The sequence below is a fragment of the Hoplias malabaricus genome, chromosome 9 (genome assembly GCF_029633855.1).
Source record: "Hoplias malabaricus isolate fHopMal1 chromosome 9, fHopMal1.hap1, whole genome shotgun sequence".
NCBI lineage: Eukaryota > Metazoa > Chordata > Actinopteri > Characiformes > Erythrinidae > Hoplias > Hoplias malabaricus.
In genome coordinates, this window is record NC_089808.1 from 334,610 (window position 1) to 353,681 (window position 19,072).

General features: G+C 39.1%; 1 protein-coding gene across 1 annotated transcript in view; it reads left to right on the plus strand.

Annotated features, from left to right (window-relative positions):
• col4a5 (collagen, type IV, alpha 5 (Alport syndrome)) overlaps window positions 1-19,072 on the plus strand; it is a 53,136-nt gene extending 34,064 nt beyond the window's left edge. Inside the window, exons 25-50 of the mRNA XM_066680407.1 lie at window positions 220-388; window positions 534-626; window positions 1,683-1,787; window positions 1,982-2,079; window positions 2,209-2,359; window positions 2,541-2,654; window positions 2,859-3,026; window positions 3,471-3,560; window positions 3,657-3,803; window positions 6,306-6,404; window positions 6,536-6,625; window positions 6,726-6,865; window positions 6,953-7,079; window positions 7,466-7,645; window positions 7,803-7,853; window positions 8,000-8,185; window positions 11,929-12,062; window positions 12,220-12,292; window positions 12,382-12,453; window positions 12,541-12,669; window positions 12,758-12,856; window positions 13,879-14,091; window positions 14,502-14,679; window positions 15,216-15,330; window positions 17,036-17,208; window positions 17,676-19,072. Of these exons, the coding sequence (XP_066536504.1) occupies window positions 220-388; window positions 534-626; window positions 1,683-1,787; window positions 1,982-2,079; window positions 2,209-2,359; window positions 2,541-2,654; window positions 2,859-3,026; window positions 3,471-3,560; window positions 3,657-3,803; window positions 6,306-6,404; window positions 6,536-6,625; window positions 6,726-6,865; window positions 6,953-7,079; window positions 7,466-7,645; window positions 7,803-7,853; window positions 8,000-8,185; window positions 11,929-12,062; window positions 12,220-12,292; window positions 12,382-12,453; window positions 12,541-12,669; window positions 12,758-12,856; window positions 13,879-14,091; window positions 14,502-14,679; window positions 15,216-15,330; window positions 17,036-17,208; window positions 17,676-17,760 (3,279 nt within the window). The 3' untranslated portion in view covers window positions 17,761-19,072. The remainder of the gene's footprint in view (window positions 1-219; window positions 389-533; window positions 627-1,682; window positions 1,788-1,981; window positions 2,080-2,208; window positions 2,360-2,540; window positions 2,655-2,858; window positions 3,027-3,470; window positions 3,561-3,656; window positions 3,804-6,305; window positions 6,405-6,535; window positions 6,626-6,725; window positions 6,866-6,952; window positions 7,080-7,465; window positions 7,646-7,802; window positions 7,854-7,999; window positions 8,186-11,928; window positions 12,063-12,219; window positions 12,293-12,381; window positions 12,454-12,540; window positions 12,670-12,757; window positions 12,857-13,878; window positions 14,092-14,501; window positions 14,680-15,215; window positions 15,331-17,035; window positions 17,209-17,675) is intronic.

Sequence of the window (19,072 nt, forward strand, 5' to 3'; positions counted from 1 at the left end):
TTTTTATTTTGTGCTATTTGTTTTTGTACATACTGAATCACTGCTGTGTTTAGGATATTTCATTGTACTTCACAGGGATTAAACTTGGTACCCCACTTCATCCTCTTTTCAGTGGAAAATCACAGTTCAAAATGTTGTGTAGTCCAGGACTAGGATTAATCCTTCTCTGGGAAATCAACACCATAAATGTTTGCTTCTGTTTCTGCATGTCCCCATCAGGGCCCTGTACAAGTGAGGGGTGAACGTGGCCCTCCTGGTGAGCCCGGTGCCTCAGGCATTCCAGGAGACAGAGGACCCCCTGGACCCCCTGGATTTGGCCCTCAGGGGCCCACGGGAGATAAAGGAATCCAGGGTGTGTCAGGAAGACAAGGACCTCCTGGACCACCAGGTGAGATCACATACAATTTATAGACAAGGATTTAGATTTGAAAGTACAAGTTAACTTATTTAACCTGCATAAATTTAGACATAACCTGCTTAGATTTGCTGACTCATTTTTCTTATTGCAATAAAACCTTTTTTTTATATGGTAGGTCGGAAAGGTGAACCTGGACAGTCAATGTCTGAGAAAGGTGCGACTGGCCCCCCAGGGCGTGATGGAAACCCTGGGTCACCAGGAAATCCAGGTAAATTGTCAGAGATGTCATGCATCTCTCTGGACCAGATAAGTTTAGTATTCATCTTCCTTTAGTGCAAACAGGGATTATTTTGGTTACCCTTTACAATAAGTATATGTTTATTACTAGTGCATAAGACTGTATTAAGTAATAAGAACTTAAGACAATTAAGTAATATCATAATTGATCATGACTTACTAAAATCCTAAAACAGTTCTAGTTCTTGTTCCTTTGCATAAACATTTAGTAGTGATTATTACTGTCTTAAGTGTGTTAATTAATGTCCCCTTATTGTAAAATGTTACTGTTCATTTGCCTTATGTGAAAGGTAATGTGAATTTAAATGCAGTTTCTACTCAGTTTGACCAAAACCTACATAATTAATAGATCAATTTAACAGACGTGGAAAACAGCACATTTTAAACAACTGATTAATGCAGTGGTTTCCAAAGTGGAGAGCAGGGCACAATACTTTGCAGTGGAGCCCAGAAAACAAATGAATGAGATGCCGCGGTGTCACCTTTAATAATTCCACTGCAACGGTAATTGGTTGCTTTATTTTTTATTTTTTAAATTATTTTATGTGCTTGTCAGAGTTGGGGCGTGTTGAATAATGTGTCAGATTATTCTGGTTAGACTCCAGACCTTCTGTGACCTGTATGAATATGGGTCCTACAGACCTGAACACCTCTCCAGGGTAAAGTGAGCCTGTGGAATATGGTTTTGTTTAAAATTGTTACATTGTTGAAATGATTGACTTTTGTGGCCTCATATGTACATATTAAGTATTTAAAATAGGATTGGAACATGTCTCAGCCTCGTGTAAAAACTGAAACTATCTGTTCTGTAAATTTAGTAAACCCCCGAAACAAGTTAAAGAACACATTCAAGTATCAAAACAACATCAGAAATTTGACTTTTCTATAAATCATAGTGGCTCAGTCTCCTCTGAACTGGTGTGGACACACACTTAGGCATGGCTTAATAAAATACAAAGCATTCATGATGTATATCATCAAAATAATTTGTGTGTGTTTATTGGATATAATTTCTTTGCTTATACAGGAAACCCAGGTTTACCTGGACAGCCTGGTTTCCCAGGCTTGCCTGGACCAAAAGGTGATCCTGGACTCCCAGGTGTTGGCGTGCCAGGACTCCCAGGAAATAAAGGTAAGCCTTCAGAGGCCACTAAACTGATTGCTTTGAAATATACAAGCAGTTAAGCATGATAACAAAGGAACTAAAACTTATGATAAACAGTCAGCTGACATAGTCTTCTTCTTCTCAGTTATAATTGAATAACATACATTTTAATAGTTGTTGCTGAATTGTAAGCCTTTAACACTACTGAACATATTTCCCAGGATATCCTGGTGTTGCTGGTAGCCCTGGTAGCCCTGGTCTCCCTGGTCCACCAGGTGTGGATGGACTGCCTGGTCAGCCTGGACTTCCTGGAACAAAGGTAAGCATCACAGGAAATCTTACTCTAACAGTAGAGTAAACCAGGTTAACAATGTAGTTTACAGGTGTCTAGGTTCAGCCACACTAGCTTTGCAGTGACTTAAACTTAAGTGTATTTGTGTGTCCACAGGGAGAGCCTGGTTTTGGAACCCCTGGTCCTCAAGGGCCCCCAGGTTTTCCAGGTGCTAAAGGTGCCCCTGGACCTAAAGGTGACTCTGGTTTTCCTGGAAACCCTGGTAACCCTGGCCGACCAGGCATTGATGGCCTTTCTGGAGCCAAAGGTAGGACCAGGAATCAGCTTTAACCAGTTCAAGGATATAAAGATAAATTCTGACATAAAATAGTAACAAAAATAAACGTGATTTACATAGTGATTTTTGTTATGGATTTTGTAACCTCAGTTTAAAAGTTAAGAAGAAACACACATGAAGCTTAATTGGAATCCTTACCTTTTGTTTACAGGTGATCCTGGTCTTCCTGGCCAGCCAGGCTCCCCTGGGCCTCAAGGTCCACCTGGGTTTGGTACAAAGGGTCTCCCTGGCCCCCCTGGACTTCCTGGTCCAATTGGGCCTCCTGGTAAGTGTAGGAAAATAATTATCCACCCTTAGATTTTTATGCGGACAGAGACATTTCTAACACCAGAAAAAAGACCAACAATTCACATTACATTTCTTACTGGAATCACAATCATTTCACTTGTTGAAGTATCCTTGTTGGTCATATTTAGCTGCAGTCTCTTTTAGTGTTGTTTTCCTATGAATGTGTCCCTGTCTACAACAGGTTTTCCTGGTGAGAATGGTGAGAAAGGAGATACGGGTCCCCCAGGGTTGGGCATCCCTGGCTATCCAGGTGACCCAGGAAAACCTGGATTACCTGGATCTCCTGGTCCCACTGGCCCGCCTGGAAGCCCTGGCACACCTGGTCAAGATGGACTATCTGGACTTCCTGGTAATAGAGGTTTAGTCAGACATGCATTGTTGAGTTGACCCGAGGTCACCAGACTTGAATTTTACCAAGAATTTATTTCTTGGTTTGGTATTTCTAGTTATTTCTGTACATAAAAAATGTTACCACAAATACAGTCATATACTGTTTACCTCACATCTGTGTTTTCACAAGTGTTCATCTAGTAGACATTTTTTACTAAATTATGTCAACAAATGCATAATAAAAGCTGTTTTAAAATAGGGGGAGGCACTAAAGCAGGGCAAACCAGACAAGTCACACTTACTGCATGTTACTAAATAGGTTCTTTGGCTGAGGAATAGCATTTTGCAGTAACCATTTGGGGGATTTTCCTTGCTTATTTAACAGCACGTGTACATTCATTGTAGCTTATACTAAATGGCTCTAAGCTCTGACCTCTCCCTTATCTGTCACCTGTAACCAAAGGACCAAAAGGAGACATGGGTGCAATGGGTGCTCCTGGACCTGCTGGTGTCCCTGGCAACCCTGGTGTTCCAGGCTTCCCTGGGCCGAAAGGTATGTTTTATTTATTGCCTGCTTTAAGAAGTCATAGTCAAATTTAGCCTTTGGTCTCCATACATGCATACATATATGGCTTCTTTGCCCTTTAAGGTGATGATGGTTTCCCTGGACGGCCAGGAAGCCCAGGAAATGTAGGAACAAAGGGAGACAGGGGTGAACCAGGTATTCCAGGCCCACCAGGTATTTTCAATCCTGCACAAATGCCTAAAGGAATTAAAGGAGAGCCAGGTCTTCCAGGTGAGTGGCTTTAGTCTTACACATAGAAGACTCCCTGCATCTCAAAGATTAAAAACTATAAACAATCCCTATCCACTAATCCACATCATCAACAAACCAGCTAACAATGTGAACAACTACACATTTTGCCTGCAACTTTCTAGCACATGGCTTGTGAATAGATGTAAACCTGAAGTTACATTTATCATCGCATGTCATTTTTCCACTTAATATATAGTATTTTTCTGTACAGTTTTATCAGTGGCTCTTTATATTGTGTATTTGTGTGGTGTGTGGACTGATGGAAACACAGTCCAAAAACACACGTTGGTAGATGGATTGGAGACTCAAAAGTGTCCGTAGGTGTGAGTGTGTGAGTGAATGTGTGAGTGTGTGTGTCGCACTGTAAAGGATTGACGCCCCCTCCAGGGTGTATACCTGCCTTGCGCCCAGTGATTACGGGTAGGCTCCAGACCCACCGCGACCCTGAACTGGATCAGCGGTTACAGATAATGAACGAATAAACGAATGTTTAAGAACAAAGAAACTTGGATTTGAACAGAAAAGTTTAAAATTTGTAATATGCTCTAAAAACAAGAAAAGTGGCTTGAAAATTCTCTTTATTTAAACAAAGCACAAAGAAAGATTACAGATTTTCTCACTTAACAACTTGATTGTAGTTAGTAAATATAAAGACACACTCCAAATAAGTTGGGACAGAGATATGTTGAACAGTGTGTTTGCATCACCTTTCTTTTTAATTACATTGTTTTGATAGTATGGACCATGCCCATTAAGGCTGAAACCGGGAGGTGAACTCAGATATATTTTTGGGCAGGAGTTCAGGGCAGCTTTGTAAAAAGGTCCTTTTTAGCAGTAGAAGGTGTATACACTAACCGACTGAGTCATTATAGAAACATATCAATTCACATTAATAATAGTGCACAGGAGCTTTTTTAATGTTATGACTATTAATGTGATTCGCCCCTACCCAGGATAGTGGTTCATCCAGGGGTGGGGCTTATAGTTTAATTGCCCCATGAGGCCATGTGGGGAGAGAGGGGGGAGTTATCATTGGGACACTCGGCTAGCCGCCATTGACCCAGCTTTGTGGCTGCTCTTTCTGAGACAGACCCTCGTCTCTGTACATTTTGTATATAACTTTTCATACCATTTCATCTCTGTTTTGTATAGTGTTTTCTTCATTTATATCCGTCGCACAATAAATCACTGTTTTGCACTTGACTTCCTGAGTCTCCTCAATTCAAGTACCTCCTCACCCTCCAGGACCTTGTCAGACCGACCTCACATAAACCCGAAATCCCTTCTAGGGTGTTACCTGTAACACACACACACAACCATGTTTTTGTAACACATATATAATGAGGCCTGGCAATGTTTTGCTGAAATAACCGTGGACGTTCCAGGATAAACCGTGTCTATGTCTATGTCCATGTGCTACGTTCATAGCAGATAATGTTACAATGACAAAACCCAATATTTGCCTCCAAAACAATGTAAATTCTCACATATGCAATTCACCAATGCACCCCCATTCCATGTGAGATTAGCGATTGCACCGGTCACTGAAAACAGGCTGGATGGTCCTTTTCATCATGAGCACAGAAAACACATATAAATGTTTATTTTTCATAAAAACAAGATGAAACCTGGACCTCTCTGACCAGAGCACACGTTTCTGTGGTTTTGGACCAACTGATATGAGCTTGGGACCAGAGCGATCATAACTGCTCCACATAAAGTTGATGTATGGATTTCTCCTTGAGTAATAGAGTTTCAGGTTGGATGCGTGCAGAAGCAGACTCTGTTAAGTACCAGCTGTGGTTTTTAAATACTTACAAGCCCCTGTGGCTATATTTATCACATAAGCATGACGGTTTCAGGGCTCTCTGACGGCTAGAACGTTATGATTATTCAACAGTAGTTTTTAGCCTTGAATAAAATGGACTGACATTTCTCCAGATTTCCTAAAACTATTCACAATATTATGACATGTAGATGGTGAAGGACATGACATTCTCACATGACGTTTGTCATAGAGCTATGAGCAACAACCTATCTTCCCTTTTTATACCTTTTATGCCCATATTATGGAGTATTGTTCGTTAATGTACGCTGACATGAATTTTCTAACTTTTCACACTTTTTTTTGTCACTGTCCGGATGTTTTTGGAGTGTGCTGCAGGCGTCAAATTCTAAATTCCAATATATTTACAAAACACAAACTGATCAGTAAAACCACTGGAAATGATTTCTTTGTAAATGTGTCCAATAAATAAAGTTATAAAAGACTGAATAAATCACAGGTTCTTGTTTTTATTGATTTTACAAAATGTCCCCACTTTATGGTTTGTATTTCAGAACATGAAATATAGAAATCAGGATATAATGATGTCAGCTGTATTCTGGACAAAATTTCTTTAATCAACCCATACATTTTTGAGTGAAGATTAGCATTTATAATTTTTTGAACTCTCTCCCACCTACATTACCCTCTTGTAGGTAGGTCCGGTCTTCCAGGAGTAAAAGGTATTCCTGGTCTCCCAGGAGACCCAGGTCCCCCAGGCCTGGACGGACGTCCTGGTTTACCTGGACCCACAGGTAAATTCCCTTGAATGTCTTGAGGAACTTTTCTTTGCCTTGGTTAGAAAATGTATCATTGTGTAAATATCTAAGGAAGTGTTGTTTTAAAATATCATGTACTAAAACATAAACATTTCGCTTTACAACAGGTCCCAAAGGAGACTCCGGATTTCCCGGAACACCAGGAACTCCCGGTACCCCAGGATTAAAAGGCAATATGGGCGAGATGGGACTGCCTGGTAGGGTTTTCCATGTAGTTCAACTTTATTTCTAAATTACACAGAGGCTTTGTCCTCATGAAATGATGAAGCCAGACTAAGTTAGATTCTTCTGTGATAGGCCCTCCTGGACTTAAAGGAAACCCTGGTCTACCCGGGAATCCTGGGCAGCCTGGGTCTTCAGGAAATCCAGGGCTCACAGGACCCAAAGGTGAGCCTGGTACACCAGGATTTGGACCACCAGGATCTCAAGGACCCAAGGTAAAAAAAAATAAATAAACATATGTAATTCTGTGGGACAGAATTAAATGTTGCAGATGGTTTTAATTTGGCTGCTCTTTTTGACAGGGTGACCCTGGCTCTCCTGGTTTCCCTGGTTCCCCCGGGCTGAAGGGTCAACCAGGGTCCCCAGGCCTTCCCGGATTACCTGGTAATCCAGGAGCAAAGGGTGACCTTGGGGCGCCAGGTTTCCAAGGTACAGTACCACAAAATGTGCTTATGTGTACTGTTACAAAGTCCAGTTATACCTTTTACATAGATCTGTGGCTGGTTTTTGTGAAATGAGTTACAGCAACAGGATCTATCTGGATAATGTAAAAACTGTAAAAAGTGTAGAATCTATTACTCACTGTAATTTGAATATAACCAAACATGTTTTAACAGTCTACCTGTATTCCCCATGATCACCCAAATCAAAGGTTTATGTTACTATCACAATCCTAATTCTGTCAGAATATTAAACGATATATACATATTTGGATATACTGGTTTAGAAAATGATTCTCTAATGAGTGATCTGGATAGAGTTCTGTTTTTCTCCACTTTGAGAGATATCAAAAGTGTGATCTTTTTTGGTTTTAGGCGCACCCGGTTTTCCTGGTCCTAAGGGCTTGGATGGTGCCCCAGGTGCACCAGGCTTGAACGGAGCCCCTGGAAGGCCAGGAGAAACTGGCTCACCTGGCCAACCAGGTTTCCCTGGAGAGAAGGGTCAAGCTGGTCGTGATGGCATTCCTGGACCTGCAGGAGTGAAGGGAGATCCAGGTAAGACGTTACCATAACTTTCTAAAGGATATGGTAAGGTAACTTATACACAAAACATGAGCTATCATATATTTAAACATATAAATGACGTATTTATTGTCATGTCTGTATGGACCTGTAATATACATTAGATCTAAGACATTTTCTCTCTAAATAGGTCCCCCAGGGATTGGAAACCCAGGTCCACCTGGTTTCTCAGGGTTGCCAGGTAATATTATTTGCTTTTTATGCTTTATTTGTCACTGTTGCTTTAATTGTCACTGTTTATTCCTTATATGTTTTGTCTATTTTCTCATGAGTAATACCAACAAATTAATATAAGTTAATTTACTGTATGTTGCTATTATTATACAGGTCCCAAAGGAGACCCTGGCTTACCTGGACTACCTGGTGACCCTGGATATCCAGGACAAAAAGGAGAGTCAGGACTTCCTGGCCTACCTGGCAACCCTGGTGTTCAGGGGCCCCAGGGTCCACCTGGTCAGTCTCAGCAGGGGCCTAAAGGTTCCCAAGGTCCTCCTGGTCCTTCTGGAAGACCGGGTAAGTTTTTATATATTTTAAACATTCCTGAATGTCCAATCCTGCTTCTGGAGACTTCCATTTTATTTTTAAATTCAAAAGCTTATAAACTGCTTTTTTTGGTTGGTTAGATTAGAGTTGTAACCTAACTCTACAAAACATTTGCTCTCCAAAAGCAGGGTTGTCCTAGTTGTTTTGGCTCTGTTGTCTGGTTCTCCTACTAAATTACCAGTTATCATTAGTCCTCTGCTGAAAGATATAAAAGATATGTACAAGTTCACATTTGGATAATGAGCAACCAGATGGTAGAGTGGCATTCTTGAATGTGTTTCGTGGGACTGATTTGCATGGGATTTTGCAAAAATCATCACAAAGTGTTTGCATCCATGTCACTGCACACAAAGCAAATAGAGCACAAAATCAAAGAGCTCTGCACACATGACCAGTGTTCTACTTATTCCAGTGCACGGAAACCTTTCTGTCGCCACTTCTCCTCATTAAATATATCCAAAGTGTGTGTAAGTTAAGGGGTTTGCACGCACCCTCTGTGTGTTTTACAAAAGCCTGACCAGGCCTGATAAGCTTGGATTGATCCACAGTGTCTGCGTTTATTTGTATATTTGTTCTGATCCATCCATCCATCCCTCCTCATGTGTCTCCACTCCCTCCCCCACTTTATGTTCTTGGGGAATGAAGGTTCCATGCTGTGTTCACAGGGTTCTGTCTCTTCACAGGGTTCTGTCTCTGATACTGAATTTTGTCGTTTTATATGAGCATTGTTGATAATTTACTGCCAGATGTTACAGTCATATGTGTGTGTGTGTGTTCACCTGCATGTGTGGTTTTTGTCCTAATGTTTAAGAGATGTAAAACCATCACTGTAACTGCCCAACACGGCTTCCACTGATCAAGACTGTGACCGTTGTTCACAATCAGTCAGATAATATATAGTCTTGTAGTTTTGTTATTTACTGTATTACAAGAAGATATACAAATGTTGGCATATATGGCAGATTAGTGTCTGTCGTTAGTCATGAATTCTAAAATAATTTTTGTTCAGACCAATAGGCTGAAAGCTAAACTTAATTAAAGTTTTCTAAGGTCCTAATTACATTGTCATATTTCTTTGTCAATCAAAGTTAAAATGAACCTGAACGACAAAACCAGGAATATCTTTGTCCTGATGATGGACTTTAGTGGTTCTCATAAATGGTCACTTTCAGCATTAGTGTTTCTTAGATAACAATAAATTGAATGATTATTTATTTCCTTGTTTAAAATTGATATTTTGATTATCACTTTAAAAAATGGAGACTGTTATTGTTCGTTCAGTAAAACTAGATTAAAAAACTAAGAATGTAAAACGGACATTAAATGGGGAACCCAGTGTTGGGTAGTGTCTGTGTGGTTAATTTTTTTGCCCTGGTGTGTTCTGCATATGATACATACTTCCTGTTTCCTGCAACATGTCTTCGCATTCCCTGGATTACGCCAAATGGTTACAGGCGTGGAAGGTCAGACTTTTCAGAATGTACACAGAATTGATTTTTTATATATATTTTTTTATTTTTGTTAATTGTATTTGTACAATAGTAAAAATATATTTTTATTTCAATATTTTTTTTTTGCATAAATTCAACCTAAAATAAAAGTACTAGTAGATAATTAGAACCAAATTAAATAAATGAGACAATAGTATTATACTTAGTCATTTATTTAGAAGAAGAAAAAGAAGAAGAAACACCATTATTGATACCTTAGAGGAAATGGCTTCTTTGCATTTCACTGATCCGTGTTAGTGAGCAAACAAACAACCAGAGCAGGGGTCTGCCAGCATCCTCTGTGCCCAGGGAACAGTTTGAGGGTTTAATGATGAATATTACATATTTGTTAATGGCAAATATGAATATTTGCTTTCAGTAACGGGTGTGACACACTTGTGCAGGAATAACAAGGTTTACAGTAACGTAATCAATCGTGCACATCAGCTTGGAGGAATTTTAGCCCATTTCTCAGTACAGAACAATCGGGTGTCCACGCATAAACTGCTCTCATCCTGAAACCAGTCTACAGAAATCTCCTTTTTCCTTTTTTTTTAACAAACATATGATGTGAAGAGCAGAGATTGTCATCCTAATGTCAGAAAACACAAGCCTCTAATTCCACCTTCAAATGAACCCCCAGAAGTTCACATAGTTTTGCCACTCACACATCTATAATTCACCATGATTTTTCTAAATAAATAAATCACCAAGTAGGTTTTTGTCTCATTTATTTAACTGGGATTCCTTTGTCCACATTTAGGACGTTATTAATGATAAAACCTGATGACGTTTAAATCATTTCTATGCAGATCTTTTGAAAAATCTAAAGGCTTTCAAGCTCCTTTGTGTTTTGTTTAATTTATCTTTGCTGTATTAGTTTCCTGACTGTGTAATAATTGAAACATTATTTGTGCTTAGCCATGTTCCCTGATCCTAGTACCATTACATACAGAATATAAATAAAGGCTTGCCTTAATGGGACGATATGGGCCGGCCCATTATGGAAGGTTTATAGCCGCATCATTGCAATGGATCACGCTAAGGCTTTTTGTTAGCCATTAAATACATTTGATCGGCACTGTCACCTGCAGGTTCATGAGAATAGCTTTAGAACCGATATAGGGACTCTCTCCATGTCTTGTGTAATAACTGATCTTTGAGGTAGGGATGCACCAATATGAGAATTGTGGGCCATAGCACTGTCCATAATTTGTCTGATACTGATCCAGAAACATTAATGTAGAAATGGAGACCTACCTGGCGTAGGTTAACAGAGCAATGTAATATGCATCTGTAATGGGTTACAATCTTAATATAGTCATGTAAGCTAAAATATGTACATTTGAAGTACAGTAAAGTAAACAAAGGTTCTATCCATCATTGTTACACTGTTACAAAACAAATGGACAAATGTCAATTTCAATTTAAATATCTTAAAACTTCTGCTCATACCAATATATATGTTTTTTTTTTACTTACTGATACTGATATTGTGCATCCCTATTCAGTCTTTTTTTTCCTTTACAAACAAGATTGATTCGGTTTAAAATGCCATAGGTTTTTATGTGTGTGTTTTATGTATGAACTTAGGTTCCATGAAAAATCAATGATGTTGGGCTGCTTTAAATGTTATTGTAATAGAGCTTTGTTACTAAATGGAGGCAAACACAAAAATGAAATATCTTTGCTGATTGTGTTTACCACCAAATGATTTAACCTTGCTGTTGCTACCGTCACTGTGATGATGTGCTAACTTTTGCTCTTGTTTTAAATCTGCATTTTGCTACCGGGCTCTCACTCTCTCACTGGAAATTTGGGGACGTGTTTACCTTTGACCTACAGGTCCTCCAGGTCAGATTCAGTGGTTTGATGCCCACCATACTGGTTCTGTGTACTTCATTCATTCAATCATTCATTCACTTTTGATATTTAATCATGTTAGAGTTGTGGTTGTGATATAGATATGCACTTCCTGTGTTGATGCTTTTTTCTCTTTCTCAAGCATAAGGTTGATAAAGCACTCATTCACCGCAATCTGTCAATGGCCAGTAACTGACAAATAAATTGGCTCACATGGAAAAATATAGATACTCGCAAAAGAATGAGATGTTATTTGAAGCATTTTTATATGTTTTTTTTTTGCATGCTGTGTATTTAATCATACTGAATGCCATTTAATGGTGAACAGAATGGTAAAATCCTCTTTTTATGCATGTAAAGGTCCTCCTGGCCCAGAGGGTCCTCGTGGACTTCCGGGAGGTGGGGGTCAGAAGGGTGAGAAAGGCTTCCCAGGACTTCCTGGGACACCAGGCTTGCCTGGACAGAAAGGAGACATTGGGTTTACAGGCCAACCGGTGAGTTACAAGTATTGAAGTATATAAAATAAATGTTCAATGGGGTTTGACTGATGAGTCATAACTCACATTCTTAAAGGCTTGTTAGATGTCTTTTTAATGCTAGTGAACGCTGAGATGAAATAAATAACCAGAGTTAACCACTCTTCCTGGGCAGGGCCCTGTTGGTCAGCCTGGAGGTTCTGGAGCTAAAGGAGATATGGGTTTTCCAGGTGCTCCTGGATTCCCAGGTAAGATCTAAAGACCTAAATATGTCACTCAGTCTGCAGCTTGTATTTATTGAGCAGATAGTTAACTATATATTTATTTGTCATTGCAGGAGCTAAAGGTGCCTCTGGTCCCCCTGGACTTAATGGTATTCCTGGGGATCCTGGTGACCCTGGCCCTCCAGGTCAGTGCATCAAACTGTGTTCTATGTAAATTCAGCATCACTTCCTCTTATTCAAGCTCTTATATTTCTGTATTTCTTGCTTGCTAGGGCTGCCTGGTAACCCAGGCATAGCTCCACGACCTGTTGTGATGAAGGGTGTGCCGGGACCACCTGGTCCTCCTGGTCTCCAGGGTGGTCCAGGTCCACTGGGACCACCAGGGCCTCAGGGTCTGCCAGGTCAGTGTTACAAACAGCACACAACTAATATTGATAGTGTTAAGTGCAACATGATTGGTTTGTGACTGATTTCACAAGCTTTTCTTAGGTCAGCCAGGTCCCATCGGTGACCCAGGGCCCGAAGGAATCCCAGGATTCAATGGCCCACCGGGTAGGAAAGGAGATTCTGGACCACCTGGTCAGCCAGGTAGGGGATATATCTTACATAAAGTCATAATGTGCATATCGTCACTGTCCAAAGAAGAATATGCGTCTCCAAAATATTAACTTTATACAAGGAGAAAGAACCTTCTTCATTTTCAAAGGAAGACAATGTAAAACATTTTATTCCAAATAAATTTGGATTGTTTCTATTGGTCCATTCAGCAAAAGATTTCCACAAAGTTGAAGGACCACTGCTGTGCTCAAAAACAAAGTGAAAATAAAAAATGAGATATATGTTTTTCTTTGGAGAGCAACAATTTTATGGATGAGTTTAATGTCCCATGGGCACAGAAACTGGCTAATGATCAGTAAGGCCACTGCACGTATTGTATGGTACTGAATAACTGGGCGCTGTCTGTATCCTGAAAAATTAGTATTGCTCATACAGACAGGTCTAAGATTACAGATATAAAAAGTTAATGTTTTATATCATTGTTTATTAGAAACATATTAAATATATTGAAAATAATGAGGTAATTAAATAGATTTTAAGACCTATATGCACAAAAGAGTTAACCCCCATTCATCTACACTGTTGATTACCTAAAGGTGAATGTAAAGGTGTAAATGTGCTCAGTGAAGTAACACTTCTGTTGATTTTCTAAATGAATTTATTTTCTAAATAAGTGACACAACTTATGCAAATTTAAAAAAAATACATTTTTTCATGAATTTGCACATTTTTATTTTAGCTACTCATTTTAACATAAACATAAATGATTGTATGTGCTATACATTTTTACAGTCATTATATATTCAACAGTAAATTGGGTTGAAACGTGTAACGTGACACGCAATATTGTCAAATACGACAGCTCACTTTCCTCTTTCATTTCTGTTATAACTGTTATTTTAAAACACATTATGTTAAACGTGCTTATTATCTATTAATAACTCTCAAACTATTTGTAAATCGTGCACAAGGGCAGTGTATTGGTATAGTGGCACCAGAAATGTGTTTCCACATATCATTCTCTTATCATTTCTTGATGTATATGTCCACAGGAGATAGAGGTTACCCAGGTCCTCCTGGTGCAGATGGCCCTCAGGGTTCTCCAGGTCCTCCAGGTCTAGTGTCAGCTGCACATGGCTTTTTGATCACAAGGCACAGTCAGGCTACAGAGGTGCCCAGATGCCCACCAGGTACCTCACCCATCTACGATGGCTACTCTCTGCTGTATGTGCAGGGCAACGAGAGAGCCCATGGACAGGATCTGGGTGAGACGATTGCGTATAATACCCTTTGCTACGATCTTGTAAGACTCATAACTCAAATTAATGCAGACATACGGTTTTCATAGGATGTTCACAGTAAATTTAATTTTTTGAAGAAAAATATCCTGTAAAATTTACAGTAGCTCACTGCTAACTCAGCTACCTGTAAAGTACTGTTAATACTGTATTATACTATACAGCATTTTACTGAGATTTTACTGTAACCCTAAAATCAGTGTCAGTAGTGTCACTTCTGTCACTCCCACCTCATGGTAGCTACTCTGTCCTACTCTGCTTTTTTGGTTTTACAGTCTGTGAGGATTAAGAGGATTTCTAACACTAATGTAATACTATCCTCTAGTTATATATTTCAGAGTCTTCCAGTGTCCCTGACGCCTTTCATCCTCTCTCAGGTACTGCTGGGAGCTGTTTAAAACGTTTCAGCACCATGCCTTTCATGTTCTGCAACATCAACAATGTGTGCAATTTTGCCTCACGAAATGATTACTCCTATTGGCTGTCCACTCCTCAGGCCATGCCCATGAACATGGCCCCCATCAAGGGAGAAAGCATTAAACCCTATATCAGCAGGTAATACACACATACAGAGGAACAAACGTGGAATTAACTCATTCATTCATTCAGCTATTTTTTGTTACAACATCATCCTGTTCAACCTCACAGTTACAAAATGAAAACAGACCCCATTAATTGCACAGTTGATATTTATAGCATAATGTGTCTACTTCCCAATTACAATCTGTTCTGGTCAGGGCATACACCAGAAAAAAAACATTTACATATGTTCTGGGAATGTGAGCCTATAGATTATAGATTTATGGAGATAATTATATCCTAAATATGCTCTTTGTTTTTTAAATTATTATAAATGCAGAATGTAAATCACGAAGTTAAGCTAGAAATGTCATAGTTCAGTTCTGACACGTTCCTTATTTTGACATCAATTTGGGATTTTTGACTGTAAATAGGATTCTGACCCCCAGACGTATAACTGCAAGGTTGAACAGTACAAGCTTAAGAATTTACTATTAAAAAAGATTTTGTATAAAATATTGTACTGATAGCACTAATGTGAACAATATTAATTAAAACCCTAATGTGTTTAGATGTACTGTATGTGAAGCCCCAGCCATGGTGATAGCAGTACACAGCCAGACCATTTCGGTGCCAGAGTGTCCAGGGAACTGGGACCCTCTATGGATTGGCTACTCCTTTATGATGGTACAAAAACACACACCCTTCACACTGCTCACATTTAAATCAGAGAAGCTGTAGAAATCTGTGAAAAAACTGGCATTTCCAAGAGAAGGATAAAATCTACTTCTGGACTCAACAGGGAACAGTCTTTATTGAAAGAAACACGTAATTCAAGACTAGGCCTATCCCTTTGTGTCAGAAACACACCCTTAATATTCCTGTTTACCACAGATTGTTATTAAAGTATCTGACTGATCCACAATATTTTCATGGAAATGTACCAGTTTTCTATTGTCAGTCTTGAAATATATTTTTATCGATCCCCTTTTTTACTGTCAAAATATCAAATAAACAAATAGAAATTAAAATGTCTCTCTGGACAACCCCTAAACTCGTGTGAATTACAGATTACACATCACAGATATAGAAGTTACAGGTGCTTCTCAGTAAATCAGAATATCATCAAAATGTTAATTGATTTCAGTAATTAAATTAAAAAAGTGAAACTCATATAGATTCATTACAAACAGAGTGATCTATTGTGAGTGTTTATTTATTTTAATGTGGATGATTGTGGTTTACAGCCAATGAAAACCCAAAAGTCATTACCTCAGAAAACTAGAATATTATATAAAACCAGTTAAAAATGATTTTTACTATAGAAATGTTGGCCTATGGAAAAGTACGTACAGTATATTCACTCAGTACTTGGTCTGGGCTCCTCTGCATGAATCAATGCATCGGTGCGGCGCGGTGTGGAGACAAGCAGCCTGTGGCACTGCTGTGGGTTTATGGAAGCCCGGGTCTGGTGTCTCTCATCTTCCTGTTGACAATACCCTGTAGATTCTCTATGGGGCTGAGGTCAGGTGAGTTTGCTGGCCAATCAAGCGCAGTGATACTGTGGTTATTAAATCAGGTATTGGTCATTCTGTCAGTGTGGACAGGTGCTAAGTCCTGCTAGAAAATGAAATCCACATCTCCATAAAGTATAGTCAGCAGAGGGAAGCATGGAGTGCTCTACATTTTCCTGGCAGACGGCCGCGCTGACTTTGGACGTGATGTAACAGAGTGGACCAGCACCAGCAGATGACACTGCTCCCCAAACCATCACTGACTGAGGAAACTTCACACTAGACTCCAGCAGCTTGGACTGTGTCTCTCCACTCTTCCTCCAGACTCTGGAACCTTGATTTACAAATGAAATGATTTACTTTCATCTGAAAACAGGACTTTGGACACTGAGCAACAGTCCAGTCCTTTTCCTCCTGGGCCCAGGTGAGACGGTTCTGGTGTTGTCTCTGGGTCATGGGCGGATTGAACCACACTAAGGGACCATTTTAAAGTCTTAGGAAAACTTTGCAGGTGTTTTGTGTTGATTAATTTAATTTTCTGAGATAATGACCTTTGGGTTTTCATTGGCTGTAAGCCATAATCATCCACATAAAATAACATTAAATAAACACTCAGAATAGTTCACTCTGTTTGTAAAGCATCTATATAATGTGAGTTTCACTTTATGAATTGATTTACTGAAATAAATGATCTTTTTGATGTTATTCTAATTTATTAAGATGCACCTCTTTGTACAATGAACAATGATATTTAATAAAAGCTTATATTGGAAAACGTTTAATGAGAAATTGGACACAGAATTAATAAAAATATCTCCAGGAAGATGAGAAAAGTGTGTTTTAAGTTTTGTTTTCTTACTGCTCTCCTTCTTGTCCAGCACACTAGTGCAGGCGCTGAGGGCTCTGGTCAGGCACTGGCCTCTCCAGGCTCCTGTTTGGAAGACTTCCGCTCAGCTCCCTTCATCGAGTGCCATGGTCATGGAACCTGCAATTACTATGGAAACTCCTACAGCTTCTGGCTGGCCACGATTGAAATGGCTGAAATGTTCAGGTAAACAACAGGATGTAAAGTAAATTCACTGCTACTCTACAACTGTGTGTTTCTTTTGCGACACATTGCAGATACTGGTTTTGTGAGTAAATGTGGGAGAACACGCTCTAAAATGACCATAGACTAATATGTTCTGAATGTTTTATGTAAAAAGCAGTGGTGGTAAAAGCGGAATCACTGGGTAAAAGGCAGGATCACTTTGATAGGGCTTGTCTTTGAGGAGCGAGATTGGCTGTTGTTGTGAGTGTGCGAGTGACTTTGAGTGTGTGGAGTGATGCCCTGTCCACAGTGTGTTCCTGCCTTGCGCCCAGTGACTTTGGGTGGGTCCCAACCCCCCGTGACCCTGAGAAAGAGGAACGGTTACAGAAAATGGATGAAGATGAACTCTGAAAGACTATGTGTACATCTCAGTAAACATTGTCAAGTTTGGTCTCAGTGTGTGACTGTTGTACGTCTGCTGTTTTCAGAAAGCCACAGTCTGAGACGCTGAAAGTAGGAAACCTGCAGACACGCGTGAGCCGCTGCGTTGTGTGTATGAAGCAGACGACGTAACAGAGTGATGTTAATGCTAAAACTAACGTGGCCCTTTGCCAGGGTTCAGCATCAACAGGATGACTGCAGCAGTTACGTCAAGAACAGTTGGAATTCAAATGGTGCTTTATCTTCAGCTACAACGGAAGCAAAAACTGAAAAATAATCTTTTTTTTTTTTTTTTTTTTTTTTTTTTTTTTTAAATGTACCTCACAAAGGAAAAAAATCCAGAAAGGTGCTATGACAGATAAGTGCTAAAAAGTGCATATTTTGTTCACAAGAGATTTTTTTTCTTTAAAAATATTTTGGTTGCATATAATAATTTTTGGAAAGAAGTGCTTTTTTTCTTTTTCTTTCAGGAGTGGATTTGTTTCCCTTTTTACCAAATCGGCACTTTGAACATCAAAGAGAAAAATGCACTGAACATTTACATTAGCGAGACTGTGTTTTTCCTTTTTCGTTCTTCTCCGTCACTCTGTTCTTTCTCCTTCTTCTTGGTGGTACTAACACTGAATATCCAAGAATTTTTAACTATAGGCCTCTTATCGCTTTTGTAAGTAATACAATGTGTATATTGTGTAAAACATGTTTTTAGTGTAAAACATTAAGTGGTACTTTATTATGCATTTCTGGGTTTCATTCACCATCATTCACTCATTCACATCACATGCTAGCTCACCCATTCATTTACCCTGATATTTGTACAATCCTGCTTGAAATGAAACAGTATTTTACACACACACAGACACACACAGACTTAATTAACCCATAATTGTGTAACTAAGCTTGGATTGGCTGTGCATATTCCTTTAACATTCATCCTCATGATCAGGTACATTTACACACTACTACTGATTTTGAATGAGCAACATTTTTGTAGGAAATCTCTCCCCAGTTCAGAATTCCACTGAAATATCCGAATAACCCTAATTTACTACTTTACTTTGATCAAAATTCCTGTGGAAGTCAGTAGAATATTTGTGCTATGTTTAGTTTCTACTGCGACAAAAGTCACGGTGCACCACAATGTGCTTTATATTGTACATATGGCAAACAAGAGAGTTTGAGAGCCAATGATTCCTTTGACTGTTTTCAAACCTTTTTTTGAATTTAAGTCATAATGTGCAAGAATGTGTATTTCAAAAAATTCTGTTTTTTTATGTTTATTATGCAGAAGTTGTTATAAACTTTTAAGAGACTGAAATAAACCTAACTCCACATATGTTTGTGTCGATATAAACATTTCCGCAGTATTCATTTTTGTCTTGTTTCTAAACTCTGCAGTATCTGCACACAGCTTGGTCAATAAAGATATTTCTTTGTTGTAATTGTA